General features: G+C 35.0%; 1 protein-coding gene across 1 annotated transcript in view; it reads left to right on the top strand.

Annotated features, from left to right (window-relative positions):
- Positions 1-18,402, top strand: part of LOC107552142 (homeobox protein cut-like 2) — a 177,353-nt gene that overhangs the window by 122,024 nt on the left and 36,927 nt on the right. Inside the window, exon 4 of the mRNA XM_016233972.1 lies at positions 3,227-3,305. Coding sequence (XP_016089458.1) covers positions 3,227-3,305 — 79 coding nt within the window. The remainder of the gene's footprint in view (positions 1-3,226; positions 3,306-18,402) is intronic.

Below are 18,402 nucleotides of genomic sequence, written 5' to 3'. Positions count from 1 at the left end.
TATATATATATATATATATATATACACAGTTTATTTTACTTTCAGTTTATTCATCACACTGGAAGTGGAAGTTCAAGTCAAGTGCATTAAATTGTAGGAAACAAACAGTATTCTTTAAAGTGTGCTTTGTAGTGTACTGCACATTTTGGCAGATGTAGTAAGTCACACGCTCTGTACATACCAAGGGTGTAGGTTTGATTTTGGCATTGGTAGGGAAATAACAGGGACATAACGGCAAACAACAGACATTTAATTGACCGTTTGCAAAGACCCGACAAACAATGCCGCTCTCACACTACAAATCATGATCTCACGCAGTGAAAAATACATCGCAGAGCAAAGAGGAAACTGACAACACACCGACAGACAGTACAGAGCAGGTTACTTCTGATATGAAGTATCAGAATATCAATATCTCAGGACTCTCAGCTTTCAAATTTTGTAATTTTTAAAGAAATTCAAACAATAAATACTGTTTTGTGGCTCTTTAATGTGTCGTGACAGATCACTGTATTGCCTCAGTTCAAACACGTGAACCGATCGTCTTTTCACATTTACTTAAAGCACATGAATAAACATCAGAAAGTATTTTACTTCAACCGCGGAACACATCATTTTTCAAGTGTAAGTCCACCGAAGTTAATCTACTAACAGCTGCGGCTAACTTACTGGGCATGTGCATTTACATATTTTCCGAGCCAACAATATAACGTGAAACCTATGAAAATGGTTTTAAAAAGCACATGGTGCCATAGTTTCATCACTTTAGAGTGTCACAGTGACTGTCTTTTTGCAGTAAAAGACCTGTCATAGTTTAATGAGTGGGAAGATGACATGAAGCGACACGAGGTTAGCTGCACTGAAAACAGATGAGTGCACATGTGCATGCAGCTCCCGATCGAGGCGAAGTTCACGGGATTTTGTCCTCAGAATGATAAGAGTAGACGTTTTAACATATTATTTTATTATTTAACACTCAGTATTTTAACCTAAGCGGGCAGGACATGACAGATTTTCTGATACGCAAAACAAGGGCCATTTCTCAATACCAAGTACGCAAAGTTCAGACTTGTGTCCTCGGTAGTTTGGACTTCGCAAGTTTGACTCGGGAGTGTGAACTCCAGAGGACGGGAGGACGGGAGGACGCAAGTCCAGTAATTCTGCAAATATAATTTAAATATAATAGCCACAAAAATGTGGTTCATGCAACGCGTACTCATTACATTAAAATGAAATTATATCAAACACCACTGCCTTTTCGTTTTCTTCAAAATATAAAACAACCCTTTTCGTTTTCATTTTTAAAATATAAAACATATTAGTATGTGGTTTAGGTAATATGTGCACACTCTGATTATCTTCACTGAATGTATAGTAAAATAAAATATGACAAGCACAACTCTGCCTTTTTTGTTAAATGTCAGTTTTAATGAACAATAATAGCCATTATAAAAGTATGTAAAGACTTACGTAATAAGAAATAAAGACAAAAGCAAACAATTTAGTCAAATGTATGCAACCGAGTCAACACTGTATTACGATTAATAAATAAATAATTTATGAAACATAACTTTGTGCTCAGCCAAAACGATATGACCTGGAAGAAATAATAGATTCATGAGACCAAAGATTGCCTGTTAGATTTACCCAAAACGAATTGTACCTCATGTTTAACCACTACAGAGACATCAGAGCCAGCGGCAAATGTCAGAAGGACTAGCCGAGGTGAGACTGCTCTCGGCGGATACATGAGCACTGAGCTCCCGGTGATCGCCTGGAGCTCACGTCTCCGAAATCGGCTCTGGATGCATCCTTGATAAAAGGGGCGGAGCAAGAACACATCCGGGGATTTGAACTGTACTTGGCTAGATGTGAACCTTGAATTGGAGCAGTACTTGGGCGACAACTGATGACGTTTCACAAGTCCACAAGAGCACATGTACAGACAAGAACACATATTGAGAAACGTCCAGTACTTTAAAGTTCCCATGAAATCAAAATTAAAGTATGTATTAGGTGTTATTATCAATATGTTAGTCTTAAGGTTATCTATAAGGCAGTGTGCTCCACAACAGTGACAAAATTCGCATTTAGAAGATATAAGCTACGTAATTTGGAGCCAGAGTCTGCGCAGTAGAGATTTGTTAGGAGCCAGAGTCTGCGCAGTAGTGTTGTGAGGTGGAGAAGTGGTATCAAACTCCCGCCCAAACTCCCGCAGACCCAATCAAACATAAAGACACGCCCCGTTTTGATAGCATCAAATTACTAGCTAAAATCATGCTTATCACAAAAACGAACAATTGAACATATATCAGCGAGACAACAACTACCTTAAATTACTAAAACCATCTTTCAGAAAATTGTATTGGAAGTGAAATAATTTTTTTTTATTTTGACTCAAGTCCCATTCGTTTACATGGAGAGGGCGGGGTTTATGACCTGTACTGCAGCCAGCCACCAGGGGGCGATCAAAGAGCTCGTAGCTTTACTTTTCAGGACGTGTGAGGCACACCCGGCTTATTGCCATTGCCCCAACAGTACGATTTCTGGGATATTGCATCTAATTTGCGGGTGTCAGGGAGCCACTATTAATATTTATTAATAAATTTTTATAACTATAAAAATGATTTGCGAACCCGCTCCGAGCTTCCGATCTGAATCAAAAGATTCACGTACACTCTCGAAGTTTTGATCTAAATAAAATGATTTGCGATTCACATTCAGAGGTCAAGATCGGAATCAAATGTTTTGCGATACGTGAAGTCCCGATCTAAATCAAATAATACGTGATTTGAAGTTCAGATCTGAATCAAATGATTTACGATATGCGATTTAGCTGATTTGGACAGTCAGTCCAAAGTAGTGTCCCTACTAAATTCTACACCCTTGGTACACACTGCAGAAGTAGTATGAGGTGAATACTAGAATGTAATTCAAACCTACCCTTGTGTTGTGATGAGTGTGAAGCCATTATGTGGAGTCTCTGGTATATTTGTCGGAGTATCGGATGCTTTGTTGCACTGGTGACTTTATTAGACTGAGTTTTCCTCAAGAGCGATCACGCTAATGTTTTTCTCCGTTTAAGTACTGGAATAAACTTTGCTCTGTTCATTTGTAGCTCTGCGGTATCAACATATGGAGCAGAATTATTGACTGGAGTGTTTTATTATGTGTTGCATGGCCCTTAAGTGTGTCCTGGATTGATGAGCTCATCTCTCTGCTGCAGGTGGTTGCATTGAGCCAGCGCAGTAAGGAGGCGGAGTCTGCGTTCCTGGGAATATATAAACAGCTGATCGAGGCCCCAGGTGAGCTGCACACCTGCCTGTGCCATCACACACACACACACACACACAAAGCCGTACATTCACCGCTCGATTTCACATGACTCAAAGGGACATTTATAATATACACAACTATAAGAGATGAGCTAACATGATATTATTCATTTCAATGCCAATTAAAAACCTGTTTAAGGTGTCTCATATCACATAAAATAAGATGTCTTGCTCTTTTGAAGTGTATGATGTACTATGTAGACATACTCTGTTCTCAAAACATAAAACTAAGTAGCAAAACGACTCAAATCATGATGTTACAACCATAAGCTCTTTTACATACTGTATAACCACCCATATTTATACTAGGGCTGTCAGTCAATTAAACATTTTTATCGAATTAATTACATAATGTTTCGATTAATTAATCTAATTAATCGCAAAATAAATTTGACTGTGAAAATAGCCACAAAAGATTATTTAAATATATTTTTTTGTTAAAGTATCAAGTAGACATTACAAACAGGGCCGTATTAACCATTGGGCTAGGCGGGGCTGAAGCCCCGGGACCCGAGCAAGGAGGGGGCCCGTGATTGGCTGTGGGGTAAATTGACTGGTACGCCGATCGCCAAAGTCACCACGCCCCCCACTTATTAGCGCTGTTATTTAGTTGAGCTTTTCCGTAAATTCCATGCATTACCATTTGAGATTGAAGCTTAAAGTCTTAATTTGGTTTACCAAGCAAATGCATTTATTCTATATTTGACATTTGAACGACATGTGCACGTATCTATCAGGTGATCGCTGCCCTTCACCTTCACTCTTCACTTCGTTATGAAGTAATCTGGAAATGTTCGCGCAAAGAACAATATTCTATATGTCAAAATGTCAGCAATTCTGAGAGAGAGGAGCTCAAAAAATGAAAAACTTCAAATACAAACAACAGAAAAAAAAACAAGTTAGTCAGTAAACTCCCCAGCGATCAGGTTATTTTACTAAAGCTGATGATGGAGTGGAAGTAACTTCAATCAACTGTTGTTGGAACAGCAAGTGAACCGGGCACATGGAAAAAAACAGCGTCATCATCTACACAGATTTTAGGTTAGTTTGATAATTAACTGGATGTATATTGTTTTTGTGTTTGAACAAACTCTATATATTCATTTAAGGATTGGGAGATAATATCCAGTAGAAATGTATCAGTTGTTTTGCACGCCAAGATGTAGGCTGTCTTTGACTGAATCACTTTTGTAAAATAAATAAGAATCATGTATATTGAATATATACAGTGAAGACCATTCAGTCTATTTGTAAATTTTATTTATACATTATAATATTATTCAGTGCTTTCAAGTTTTTCAAGTAGGCCGATTTCTTATGATCTTTGTTCTGTTGTAGCTTAATTTGTGACTGTTTACTTGTCTTCAGTAAGCTTATTTTTACTTAGGCTATTGACTTTGATGTGGGATAAAAATCATATTTAAAGCTTTTTATATATATATATATATATATCATTTTTGCCCTGCAGTAAGTCATAGCCCCGAGGCCCAGTGCAGTCTTAATTGATTACAAATTGTAGCTTTAGAAATATTTTATTTGATTCAACAAAAAATGTATTACACAAACATTTAGGCTACAACGGCCTAACATAAACTATGGAACATAAAAGAAGATAATTTGAGAATCATCTCAGTATTGTTTGTTCATACAATGGAAGTCATTGGTAACCAAAACAGCTTTGTTACCAACAGTCTTCAAAATAGTCCAAAGTCCCTTTAAGGATATTGCATAGTCTTTGAAAATACCTTCTTTTATGTTCCACAAAAGAAAGGTTTGAAATGACATGAAGGACGTGAGAGTAAATGATGACAGAATTGACATTTTTGGGTGAACTATCCCTTTAATGTTTTTATTATTATTATTATTTATTATTATTATTTTACTTAATTAAAATAATATTAATTAAAGTTAATTTATTTAATAAAATGTATTATTTAATTATTATTTAATTAAATTAATTAAATGATACTCTAAATAAGAAACTAAATCTGCCAGCAGGTGGCGGTAAATGTAATTTATTCGATTCGTTCAAACGGCTGATTCATTCAGGAATTGCGTAAACGGCTCTCTTTATGAATGAGGCTTTGACTCATTGGTTCACTCGATTCGTTCAAAACGCGGATTCATTCAGAAACTAAACACCGCTGTGTTGCTCGAAGACGCACAACAATTCTGCTATGGCTTTAAAGGTAATATATTCTTTGCAAAATTGAGCAAAAACACGTAATATTGTGTTTAAAATATAACACTATCAACTTCTTATTTACTGAACTATTGTATAAAATCACATTTAAACTTGTGATATTCGGGACAAAATCGGCACTCGTGTAATAGCCTACCGCTCTCCCTGCTCGTGTGATATCGTATGACATAAATATGAGACAAAAACACATACAGGGCATTTTTGCACCAATATCTTGAATTTTAGGGCATAATTGCATTTATGGAGTTGTTGCCCTGCATCACATTTGTCAGCAGTCAACTGAAATGTAAGATGATGTACAGGTCTGGGGGCGGGGGCGGTGTGTTAACTGAGTTCAAATATTTGAATCGTGTTATTTTTTTTGTAACTAATTAAGTTAACACGTTAAACTGACAGCCCTAATTTATATGTAAATATTTATTCAGTATTTGGTCCATTGCTATTTTAGTGTTATTTACAATATATACAATTATAGTATTTATTAATATTTTGAAAATGGTTTTACTTTATTTTCAGTTTCATATTCATTTTAATGTTGTGCTTTTGTCACTTTTATTCAGTTTTAGTCATTTTTTTCTTCAACCATTTCAATTTGTTGCTAACATTTCTAATTTTCATAGAAGTTTAAGTAAAAATTGTACCTCTAATATATATTTGATAATTTAATAGTTTTATTTAACAGTAAAAATACTGATTTAGTCGACTATATAACTATAAATTTTATACCTTTGACAGTTTTAATTTTATGTGTGTTTTTATCGTTTTTTATTAGTTTTTTTAATTTGTCTTTAGCATTATTTTTGTTTCAGTTTTAGTGGTTGTCTTTTTTCAACTATTTTTATTTCAAATATTTTGGCAATATTTCTCATTTTCATGGAAGCTTTTTTAAGTTAAAATGTCTCATTTAATATTTTTTTATTTAATTAGATTTATTAAATTTTTTTTATTTTATAAAATAAAAATAACAACACTGATTTTGTCATATTTTATGCTTATGACTATTTTAATTTTAATTTTATGTGCTTTTGTCATTTTTTTGTTTGTTTTTTTATATATATTTATCTAGTTATTTTTATTTCAGTTATAGTAATTTATAACTGAAAATATATTTTATTTTCATTAGTTGCCAAAGCAACCGTTCTCATTTTCCTCGAGGTTTTCCATGTAATATGTAGATTTTTGATTTCAGCATTATTTAAATTTACAAAAATGATTAATAGTTTTTTAGTTTAGTTAACAATAGCAACACTCGTTTAGTCACTTAATCCACTATATTAAAGTATATATATATATATTATGACATAATTTGCTCATTAACATATGACTATCTACATTTACATACCTTTACTGTGCCTTGGTTTGCCCTGATGAGCTCATTTAGATATGAAAGTCTTAAAGGTACACACTAAAAGGTAAACACTGTCTGTTTAAAAATGATTATGTGGTGAGTAATATGGTAAGTGCAGAAAGTGGCCCCTTTAATGTGCTTGTTGGACGTGTTTGGGGTCGTGTGGGTCCATATGGTCTCAGGTTTTGTTGACCACAGTTGGAGGCTGACCGACACTCACAAGTGAAACGTGGGATTGATGAGGAGTGTAGAGCAGGGGAGAGGCGATAAGAGAGAAACCAGACAAATAGAGATGAGAGAAAGAAGACAGGGGCCTGACGCTGGACCGTGCTATCAGAGATCACACTGTTTACACATTCATTGACTGGGTAATGGAAGCTTCTGCTGGAGAGATAAGCTCCGAAACCTAGGGAGCTGCCTACCTAGACAGCATTTTCAGGCATCATAGGTGCTCTTCCGACGAAACGGCTGGTTTAAAAGGTAGGCTGACTTGCTTTAGCCAGATTTTAGTCTTCAGAATGAAGGCAATCCCAGAATGCATTGCAGCAGGTTCTGTGAATAAATCCAAGATGGTGGATAAGGCAACCTATATGTCTGTCAGTGCTGAAAAGTAACGACTAAACATTCCTCAGTGTAAATTAACCACTATTTGTGTGTGCAACATACAGTATTTTTTATGCTTATTGAAGTATTGCAATACAATAAGTACAACTGAAATCAGTTGCTTTGTGCAAGCAGTGCTGCATCTGTTGAGCATTTCAAAACAGTTCCAGTACTTAAGAGGCTCGTGCTGCCTATATAGACAGAAGATTTGTATTAAACAGGCTGACTTTAAAGAGCTCCCTGATCTCTCGCACTTCATATTGTTCCACACTCTTATAAAGAAGTAATGCATTTTCTTTTAGGTAAAGTGTCTCGTGTTGAAGATGTATTTGGTGTGAATCCTTGACCTATGGCTCTCCTATCAATATTTTTCATTAACTAAAAGCAAAAGTTTTTTTGCAAACTTAGTCTAATGGCTAAGAGTCGAGCATAAGAGCCCTTGTGAATCTTTCGTCTACATTTACAGAATAAAAACAAAATGCAGGAAGCATGTATGAATAGGTGAATAGTGAAGACAAATATTAAACAGCCTCCTTGATCTGCAAATAAAATAGCTATGGTGGCTTTGAGCGTTAGACAGATTTTATTTCTTGTGTGACTAGTTTATAACTTTAAATGTTTGATACATTTTAAACTGCCATTCAAAAGTTAATATTTTTAAGTATTTACTTATTTGTAAGTTTTTATTTACTATAATAAATTACAGTAAAATACTGTAATATTGTTAGATATTATTACAATTTAAAATAACTGTTTTCCATTTGAATATGTTTTAAAATGTAATTTATTTCTGTGAATCAAAGCAGAATTTTCAGCATCATTACTCCAGTCTTCAGTGTCACATGATCCTTCAGAAACCGTACTAATTTGCTTCTCAAGAAATTATTATCAATGTTGAAAACAGTTGTGCTGCTTTATATTTTTGTGGAAACCGTGATACATTTTAATTTTTGGAATTCTTTGATGAATAGAAAGTTCAAAAGAACAGCATTTATTTGAAATAGAAATCTTGTACTGTCACTTTTGATCAATTTAATGTATCCTCTCTGAGTAAAAGTATTGATTTCTTTCAAAACAATCAACAGTCACTTTATAAAAGTAAAATTGGAACAGATACATGGACTCAAACCTGAGCACAATATGCGTAATATACTGTATATTGTGCATGTTAACAATTATGCCTTTGCTCCGACGAAGTACAGTCAGCTACTAATAATGTGAATACTCTTACAAAATATAAGGAAGAATTGATTGGAAATGTTTCTTAAGTAGATGTTCAGACATATAAGGGCCACAAAATGTGACAAAATCTAGCTTAATATTTTTTTGCCTTTGATTTATATGAAGAGACCCAGGGAATAACTTCATTTGACCTCGCCTGTGGCTTTTGAATGGTTTAGTTTGCACAAGGACGTGTTCAGATTAGCACGCTACAAAAGGGTGACGGTGGCCAAACGCAGCCAAAGTTTCCCCCCAAAGCCACGGCCATCAGATGCATGCGCTTGACCTCCACGTGAAGCTGTGTTTTCATCTGTATCGACCCCTGATGGATCCTGCCATCTGTGAGGGTGAGCCATTTGTCTACAGCAACCTATTAATCTGTTCCTTCCTCTGGCTTTGAGCAAGGTCACCCCCCACCCCCGCCGTCCCGGGAATGAACCGTCCCAGGTGCCGTAAAGGACAGTAAACTTAACAAAATTTTGTGAGATTTATACTTGAAAGAAGCATTTATTTCAATATGCATTCTCTGAAAATGTCTTTAAATATTTTGCTTCTTAGATCAGCCTTGTTTTAAGGATGTTTAAGGAATGTTTTTTAGGGAAACAAAATACTGCTTATTTTTTTGCTGTGCTTTATCAGTTAACGCAATTTACACACTAGATTTTTACATTTTGTGAAGGAAATGAGTGATGTTGCCTGTGCAGGTGCTGAAAAGAGTTCTATCATGTTGCTTTGTGCGGTTGCTAGGGTATTTTTGGTTGTTGCTAGATTGTTTCTAGGTTGTTCTGGGTGGTTCTATGGTGTTCTGAGTGGTTGCTATGTGTTACTAGGGTGTTTTGGGTGGTTGCTAGGATGTTCTTGGTACAGTAGTTACTAGGGTGTTATTTGTGATTATTATGGTGTTCTGGTTGCTAAGTGGTTTCCATGGTGTTCTGGTTGGTTGCTGATAGTTTATATGGTGTTCCGAGTGGTTGCTAGGTACAGTAGTTACTAGGGTGTTATATGTGGTAACTAGAGTGTTCTGTATGGTTGCTAGGTGGTTACTAGGGTGTTCTGGATGGTTTCTGATAGTTTATATGATGTTCTGAGTGGTTGCTAGGTACAGTAGTTACTAGGGTCTTACATGTGGTTACTAGGGGGTTCTGGATGGTTGCTAGGTAGTTTCTAGGGTGTTTTCTTGGTGGTTGCTAGGTTGTTACTAAGGTGTTCTGGATGGTTGCTAGGTGGTTACTAGGGTGTTCCAGATAGTTGCCAGGTAGTTTATATGGTGTTCTGGGTTGTTGCTAGATACAGTAGTTAGTAGGGTGTTATATGTGGTTACTAGGGTGTTCTAGAGGGTTACCAGGTAGTTTATGTGGTGTTCTGAGTGGTTGCTAGGTACAGTAGTTACCAGGGTGTTATATGTGGTTACTAGGGTGTTCTGGATGGTTGCTAGGTGGTTACTAGGGTGTTCTGGATGGTTGCTAGGTACAGTAGTTACTAGGGCTGCCCGATAAATCGAAAAGGAATCGAAATCGCGATTCAACAGTAGCGGTAGCTGGATAAACAGAAGATTTAACTGCTTTTATTGATTCAACGTGACTAATAAACACACGATTATGACAATATATGGTTTTTCTGAGTTCTTATTATTATAATTTTCATTAAAATAAAGTATATTTATAATGCAATGCCTTTATCACTGCTTAAATACTATGAAATATGTTGCGTGCCTTATTCTGTGTAAGAAGCCACATCATCTCACAGAAGGATTTATTTCAAACACTCGACTGACGTTATGAAGTGAGTTTGGAGTAAATGTGATATTTTCACATGCTTTCAGATGGAGTAGCATTTACTACACAGAGCCATAGTTCACTGAGAAGCTACGCAAACAGCTGTCATTATCGCGAACGATTTCTTCGATTTCATAATGGCGCAATAAAATCGTCTGCGATTTTTTTATTTTGCGTAACTTGTCAGTGAACTACGGCTCTGTGTAGTAAATGCTGCTCCATCTGAAAGCACGTGATGATGATTTACTGCTGATCACAGAACCGGCTTTACTGACAAAATGCGCATGACAATCGCATTCGATTAATCGTGTAACCCTAGTAGTTACTAGTGTGTTATATGTGGTTATTAGGGTGTTCATGGTGGTTGCTTGGTACAGTAGTTACCAGGGTGTTAGTTGTGGTTGCTAGGGTGTTCTGGGTGGTTACCAATAGTTTATATGATGTTCTGGAAGTTTTTCACTAGTTTTATTATAAATAAGTTTATTTCAGGCATTGTTCAGTGTGTGGTGAGTTTTGTGCTGGAGTTTAATATGCAGGGTAGTTACTAGTGTGTTATATGTGGTTACTAGGGTGTTCATGGTGGTTGCTTGGTACAGTAGTTACCAGGGTGTTAGTTGTGGTTGCTAGGGTGTTCTGGGTGGTTACCAATAGTTTATATGATGTTCTGGAAGTTTTTCACTAGTTTTATTATAAATAAGTTTATTTCAGGCATTGTTCAGTGTGTGGTGAGTTTTGTGCTGGAGTTTAATATGCAGGGTTAGATTTGTTCTATGAAGTAGAGTAATAACATCACAGCCGAACATATTTCATCTATAATGGATTAAATCAGTGACTCGAGCGTGTTTAGTGTGATTCTGTCCATCATGGTTGTATAGGTTACCGTACCTGTAGTGTTTATTCTCCCAGGTGACAGTGTGTTGAGATAAACACAAAACGCAGCTCTGCCTTTATTCTTCAATGACTTCCTGTACAGCGATAGAGTCCTGTGACCACTGCTTTAATGCGCCGCTTGTACGGTATTGATAAAGTGAACAAAAACATGCTGCTCATCTGTTTATCTACAAAGAGTCGAGTTTGTCTTTTGACTCCAGGAGGAGGCAGCTGGAAAATGCTGATGCCTCCTTTACGCTCTACATGCTAATCACTCTGTGTGTCTCTCTTTCTGTCCGTGTGGCTGATATCAACAGAAATCCACCATCGCCATGATGATGGCTCCCCGTTTCCAAGTTCTTGTGTTTTGCTCTGTTTTCCTGTTTTGTCAGCAATTATTGAATCCCTGATTGTTCAGCTGTGTACAATTATGAAAAACAATTGTAAAACAGATGTGTGTTTCTTCAACTGTGGGCACTTTTGGCCCTGTGGATGCTTAGAAAATAAACTTGCACTTGCACTAGTTTAATTCATTTGTCTACTAGCAGTAGACTTGCACAGATGCATCACAGACGAAATATGTTTTTTTTTTAATTTTCCATTTCAATCACGTCTTTGATAACATTCTATGGTGGAAATGACAATGTTTTAACATTTTTCATTGTTGCATATTGTGACAGAATTACAGCTTGTTTGGAAATGATGCACAATATTATTTAGAAATAAACTGTAAGAAATATAAAATATATTATAATGATATAAGTAAAATGTAGAAATTAAAAATGTGATATTTACCTCGACTTTTCTTTGTTCTTCACATCTCAAATTATTTTGTTGACTTTTGATAAAACGTTATTAGGATTATTATTGTGGTGGAAATAACATCTTAATTGTATTTTTAAAAATTCAATATTTATTGTGCAAAAAAGCATTTTCACGAAATGACTATTGAAAATGTTTACAAATATATTTTATAAATATAAATTAATTATTTTTTTAATTAATTGAAATAATATGTTTTTAATAAATGTTATAATATTATATGGATTTTTGTAATTAAAAATATATAATGGATTGTATCATGGATAATGTAAATATGATGGATTTTCATATTTTAAGATTGAGAATGTAAATAAAACATATTATAATGTAAATATTCTGATACAAGTTAAATGTAGAAATAAAAATGTGATATTTACCTTAACTTTTCTTTGTTCTTCACATCTCAAATTATTTTGTTGACTTTTGATTAAATATTTTTATTATTACTTTTGTAGTGGAAATAACATCTTAATTGTGTTTAAAAAATATGTATTGTGATTCAAAAATAACTACTGAAAATGCTTTTTTTTTTTACAAATATATTTTATAAATATAAATTAATAATTTTTTTAAATTAATTTGACTTATTCTATGAATTGTTTCAATTAAAAATATATTAGATTATATAATGGATAATGTAAATATAATAGGATGGATTTTCGTATTTTATGATTGATAATGTATCTGGGACAGAGGTAAAAAACAATTAAATAGATTTATAAAAGACTTTTGAGCGTCAAAAATAAAATGATAGTGACAAAACAAGTTCTCTGCGTCATTTATTTCTGTTAGTGTTAATAAAAATCAACCTTGGGATGTAAAAGTGCTTGTGCTGTAGTTGAAGAAACACCTGCATATGAGACATACATCTACACGTGTGTGTGTGTGTGTGTGTTCACCAAAATAACCGTGTTAAACATTTTATTTCTTTGTCTGTTTCCACAATAGGCGACTTTCTGTGATCTGACAGCTCTTGCATTTTGCACTGCGCGGCTCTTAAGGGAAGCTCTGTTGTCTGCTTTCTAAAAGCGTTCGACTCGGAGCGCCTCTCCGTTCTCAGGTAGCTCATCTGGGAGGCTCGCGGCTCACCTGATGTTGTTAACGGGCCATCTGCTACACGTTCCCCATCCGTATCCCTAGCCCCGAGAAGATTCATCAGAGCCTCGGCTGTAAATAACACAGCTCTCGGTTATGTGTTTTTAGCTCCGTCATATTCGTGCCCCGCGGTCATATGGATGCTTTCCATTTCTGCATCCGCTTACTGGAGGAAAAGCCGGGGAAAGTCAAAGTTAGTCCCTCCAGAGGAGCGTCTTTCCTGCGCCGGCGTGTTCTGCGAGACAGCCTGTCACTCAAAGGTGTCTCTCTGTAGCCAGCTCACCTGGAGAGGGCTGTTGCCAGGGGCGTAGCCGTGAGACAGGCGCCGCGGGTGCTCGCTCTACCTCTGCCTGTGTTTTTGTACCCATAATCCCCCTGTGCCCCCTCTCCCTCCATCAGTACCCCTGAGGCGGTGTCTTGCGTGTTTCATGTCGGTCGAGAGCTATGGATCGTCAGGAAATCGCTGCGTGTCGACCCAAACCGGCTGCGTTCGAAAGGACCCAACTTCAGCCGGTGCTCTGAAGACTTTGTCATGAAAGACCCCATCAACCTGCTGTTTGCTCTAATGAATGCTAGAGCTGCGGCGCTGGCTAGTGGTGACCAGAGGCACTGCGGCAGAGTTCAGCAAAATGCTAATTATACTCATTATTTACTCACTTTCAAACCTGAAAGACTGATTGACTTCACAGGGTGTTCATAAAGCTCTAAATATAGCCATTCACTTTCATTATACAGCACTGTCAAGCCCCAAAAAGCACCATTAAACTGTTATAAAAGACGTTCATACGACTCTTGCGCTATATTCAGAGCCTTCTAAAGTCATTTGATGCTTTGCGTGAAGAACAGACCCAAATTTAGGAGATTATTCACTAAACATCTTTCCCCATTGTGCTCATATCACAAATTATTTTGTCTACTTTTGATAAAATAATATTAGGGTTAGTGTTGCTAGTTGCATTTTTTCCCCAAATTTGTAAAAAAAAAATTACAATATCATTATTTGATTTTTTTTTTTTTTATATTAAAAATATATTTTTGTATATTAAGATGGATCTGTGATAAAGATAAAACAATAAAATTATTTTATAAAAGATGTCTGAGTATCAAAAATAAAATGACTAGGATAAAATTCTAATTTGTTTATGGGTTATAAGATGGCATTTGGCATTATTGATGTCAACTGGTGTTGATGTGCCAATTTTTTATAAAAATATTAGATTTGAGAGCTGCGGATCAGTGAATTATATAAAAAGGCAAAATTATATAAAAAAGCACAATTAAAGTGTATTAAACCATGTAAGGTTTATACGACTCTTGCACTATAGAAGTCTTCTGAAGTCATTTGATGCTTTTTGTGAGGAACAGTCCCAAATTTTTAATAAAACATTATTAGGGTTAGTACTGATGTTTTTGATGGAAATTATGTCATAATTTTGTTACAAAAATCACACAATAATTAATAATTCTTTAAAATGTTTCTATAAATATTCAAATAGTTTATTTCATTATTTAATCATAGTTTTAATTAAAGATCAAATATTTATGATATATTTTCATGTTATAAGAATGAGAATCTACTGTATGTATAAAAAGTAAAACAATAAATTAAATTACGTGGACCAGTGAATTACAGCTTACATTTGGGTTTGTTCATCACATATAGTTGTCATTCAACATGGAATATGGCGCATATAGTCACATTAACCTGTTTTATTGGTGCTTTTCTGATGTTTTTGGTCATTTTTGGAGCCCAACAGTGTGCATTCGGCTCCCAGAGTGACATGAAGGTGAGCAAATGCTTGTGAACTACTCCTTTTACCATCAAAGATTTCGAAGTTCATGACAGTTTGAGATGTACTTTGGATGTGTGTATTGAAACGCTTCCAGCCTGATGTATTTTTCACCCTGGTAATTCCCTCACACATCTGTAAGCCTCTTTACTGTTTTCATGGAAGAGTGACAGTATGTTGTGTACTCATTAGTTTCCTCCAGATTGAAGGTGAAACTCCCATGACCTGCTGTAGTTTTGCACAGTTACAAAAATAACATGCTTAGATGTACCATCGTGTTGTGGTTGTTTATGGTCTTGAGGTCCTTCGGGACTGAACGTGTTCAGTGTCACATGTTTCATTAGTAGTTCACACTCTGAGCGTCTTATTGTTGAAGATGTGACTCTTTCAGGGGATTTTTCGTCAGATATCCGTGTGTGTGTGTGTGTATGTGTGTGAGAGAGAGAGAGATCTCTGTGGGCCGCCTGAGATTATGTACTGATGATTTGTAAGAGCAGTAATAAACACAAAGCCCAGGAGATGTTTGAGATGTTTAATAATGCATTATGTTCATAAAAGTGCTGCCCGGCCAATGAGTCTGTACGCCTCTTTATGTCACTGTTTTCATGGAAGAGTGACAGTGTTTTGTGTACTCATTAGTTTCCTCCAGATTGAAGGTGAAACTCCCATGACCTGCTGTAGTTTTGCACAGTTACAAAAATAACATGCTTAGATGTACCATCGTGTTGTGGTTGTTTATGGTCTTGAGGTCCTTCGGGACTGAACGTGTTCAGTGTCACATGTTTCATTAGTAGTTCACACTCTGAGCGTCTTATTGTTGAAGATGTGACTCTTTCAGGGGATTTTTCGTCAGATATCCGTGTGTGTGTGTGTGTATGTGTGTGAGAGAGAGAGAGATCTCTGTGGGCCGCCTGAGATTATGTACTGATGATTTGTAAGAGCAGTAATAAACACAAAGCCCAGGAGATGTTTGAGATGTTTAATAATGCATTATGTTCATAAAAGTGCTGCCCGGCCAATGAGTCCCTATAGAGAACAAGCCCACAGGGAGAAAATACTGGAGCCAATGTGTGTGTGAAGGTGAATATATAAGCCTCACGTGTCTCACAGCATCTTACAGTACACTATATCCTCTTGACAAGCCGTCATGGAAATAATCATGTTCTTAAGAGTCTTACATGATGAATAAAAAGTCAAATATTTTTTAAAAATTGAATGTCTACTGTATGTAACTATGATTAAATATAGTGGCCTCAAAAAGTATTTAGACACATTTTACTATTTTTAAACCTATACTTGTATAACAAGTATAATTGTGTCATATTTGGTTTGTTTTTAGAGAATATATTTTGAATATTTTATTTTAATCAGAAATATCAAAGCAAGTCATTCACTCCAGTAAATAAATAATCTGAAATCCTTGAAACAAGTATAATTGATGTTACATTTTGTGGTTAGCAAATATATTTTGAATACATTTTATTTTGCTCATAAATATCAAAGTAATTGTCATTTATTCCAGTAAAAAATATATAAATATAAATAAAAAATAATTGTAAAAATCTGAACATCAGATCTTATGATTTCTTTTTGGTGACTATATATATATATATATATATATATTATTATTATTTTTTTCCAGAAAAAATTAAAGCAATTGTCATTTATTCCAGTAAAATTAATTTTAAAAGAAAATCCGTAAAACATAAAAATAAAACATTAAAAAATAATTTAAAAGTACAATTGTGTCATATATTACTATTTGTTTTTTTTAGAGAATATGTTTTGAGTTTTTCAGAAATATCAAAGCAAGTGTCCTTACTCCAGGGTAAAAAATAATTTAGCACATCTAAGCATCCTTAAGCAAAGATTTGTCAGAAATTGAGATTTGTTTTAGAGAATATATTTTGAATTTTGAAGTTCTTTTGAACAGTTCATTTTAAAGAATCACTTCAACAAAGCCGATTCTGATTCTAAAAGTCATTCTTTTGTTCACTGATAACCCACTGCTATAAAACGCTCTAATAAAGCCATAGGTAAGCACATAATGATGTTTATTTTTTGATTAGGTTTTATTAATAAGGGTTCTTATTATAATTTTACGTGTCCCAGTTCGATTTGTTAGTCATGATTCAGCTCATAAAAATGAAACCATTTAGGACCAAATTGTAATTTGCATTTAAGCAATAATAAAATTCATTAACACCAGAAGGTTCTCGGTTCAGTGAGTCAATGAAATGTTAAACCATTTCACTGAACCATTAAGAACAGCTGAGTCCGATTTGTAAATTAATCTTTTAGTCCGATTTGTGAATGAATCGTTCAGACTGGTTTTGATTCATTGACAAGATCAGACTCAAAATGACAATTAAATCCAAATCATTTAACCAATTTCAACTTCATTTGTTAAATTATACCCAGCTTGATTTTTTTAGGTGACTTGTACAGCTAATTTGATTATACTTAAAACATTTAAGGCAGCAACTGAATTTAAGTTTAAGTTGAAGGTTGACATTTTTACAGTGTACGGAGTTTGATTTTAAGGAGGATTAAAACAAGTCAAAATGTTGCTTGTAAAGCATGTATGTGCATCTTAGAAATCAGTGACACTTGCTCTGATATTTTGTTTGTAATGCAGTGACATTCAGACATGTTAAGTGTAGTGTTGGGTATCGTTTGGGTTTTTTCCGATACCGGTGCCAAATCAATACTTTTAAAATGGTTCCAGTGCCTAAACGGAGCCTGAACGTATTAAAAAATAAATAAAATAAATAAAAATTCCCCCCAAAAATGATGGATTGGCCATTAGCACTATAAACGCATGATGTCTGTTTCATTCATACTGGACGCCATCACACAGAAAATCCACATATCCAGTCACAGAAGTAGAGAACTCATGACCCTCCAGGAAATCCCTTATACGGACAAAGGCATCGCTATTATATCTGTAACTGAGTAAACAGAACATATAAACATTTTGAATGATAAAACAAAGACAATAAACACTCGACTGCGACAATATAGTTTATCTGTGTTATTTAAGCCATCTCTGGTATTTTCATAATAATTAAGTATATTTATAATAGGGTGACCATATTTTAGTTTTCCAAAAAAAGGACAGTAAGGGGCGGGGTTCGTGGGCGGGGCTTCACCTAACAGAATGCGTAGCAACGTTTTTTTCTCTTTTGTTTGTTTGCTTATTTTGTTTTTATAATAAAAAAAATAGGGAATGCTGGTGTTAGAGGGTAATTTTTAAATAAAAATTAAACAATTCAATAGAACAGAGAAAGAACAGATAATGCTAGTGTTAGAAGGTCATTATTTATAATAAATAAAAAGA

Source organism: Sinocyclocheilus grahami, unplaced genomic scaffold (assembly GCF_001515645.1).
Source record: "Sinocyclocheilus grahami isolate Dianchi unplaced genomic scaffold, SAMN03320097.WGS_v1.1 scaffold442.1, whole genome shotgun sequence".
Taxonomy (NCBI): Eukaryota; Metazoa; Chordata; class Actinopteri; order Cypriniformes; family Cyprinidae; genus Sinocyclocheilus; species Sinocyclocheilus grahami.
Note: the sequence above shows the minus strand (reverse complement) of the source record. Positions and strands in the feature narration are given on the sequence as shown.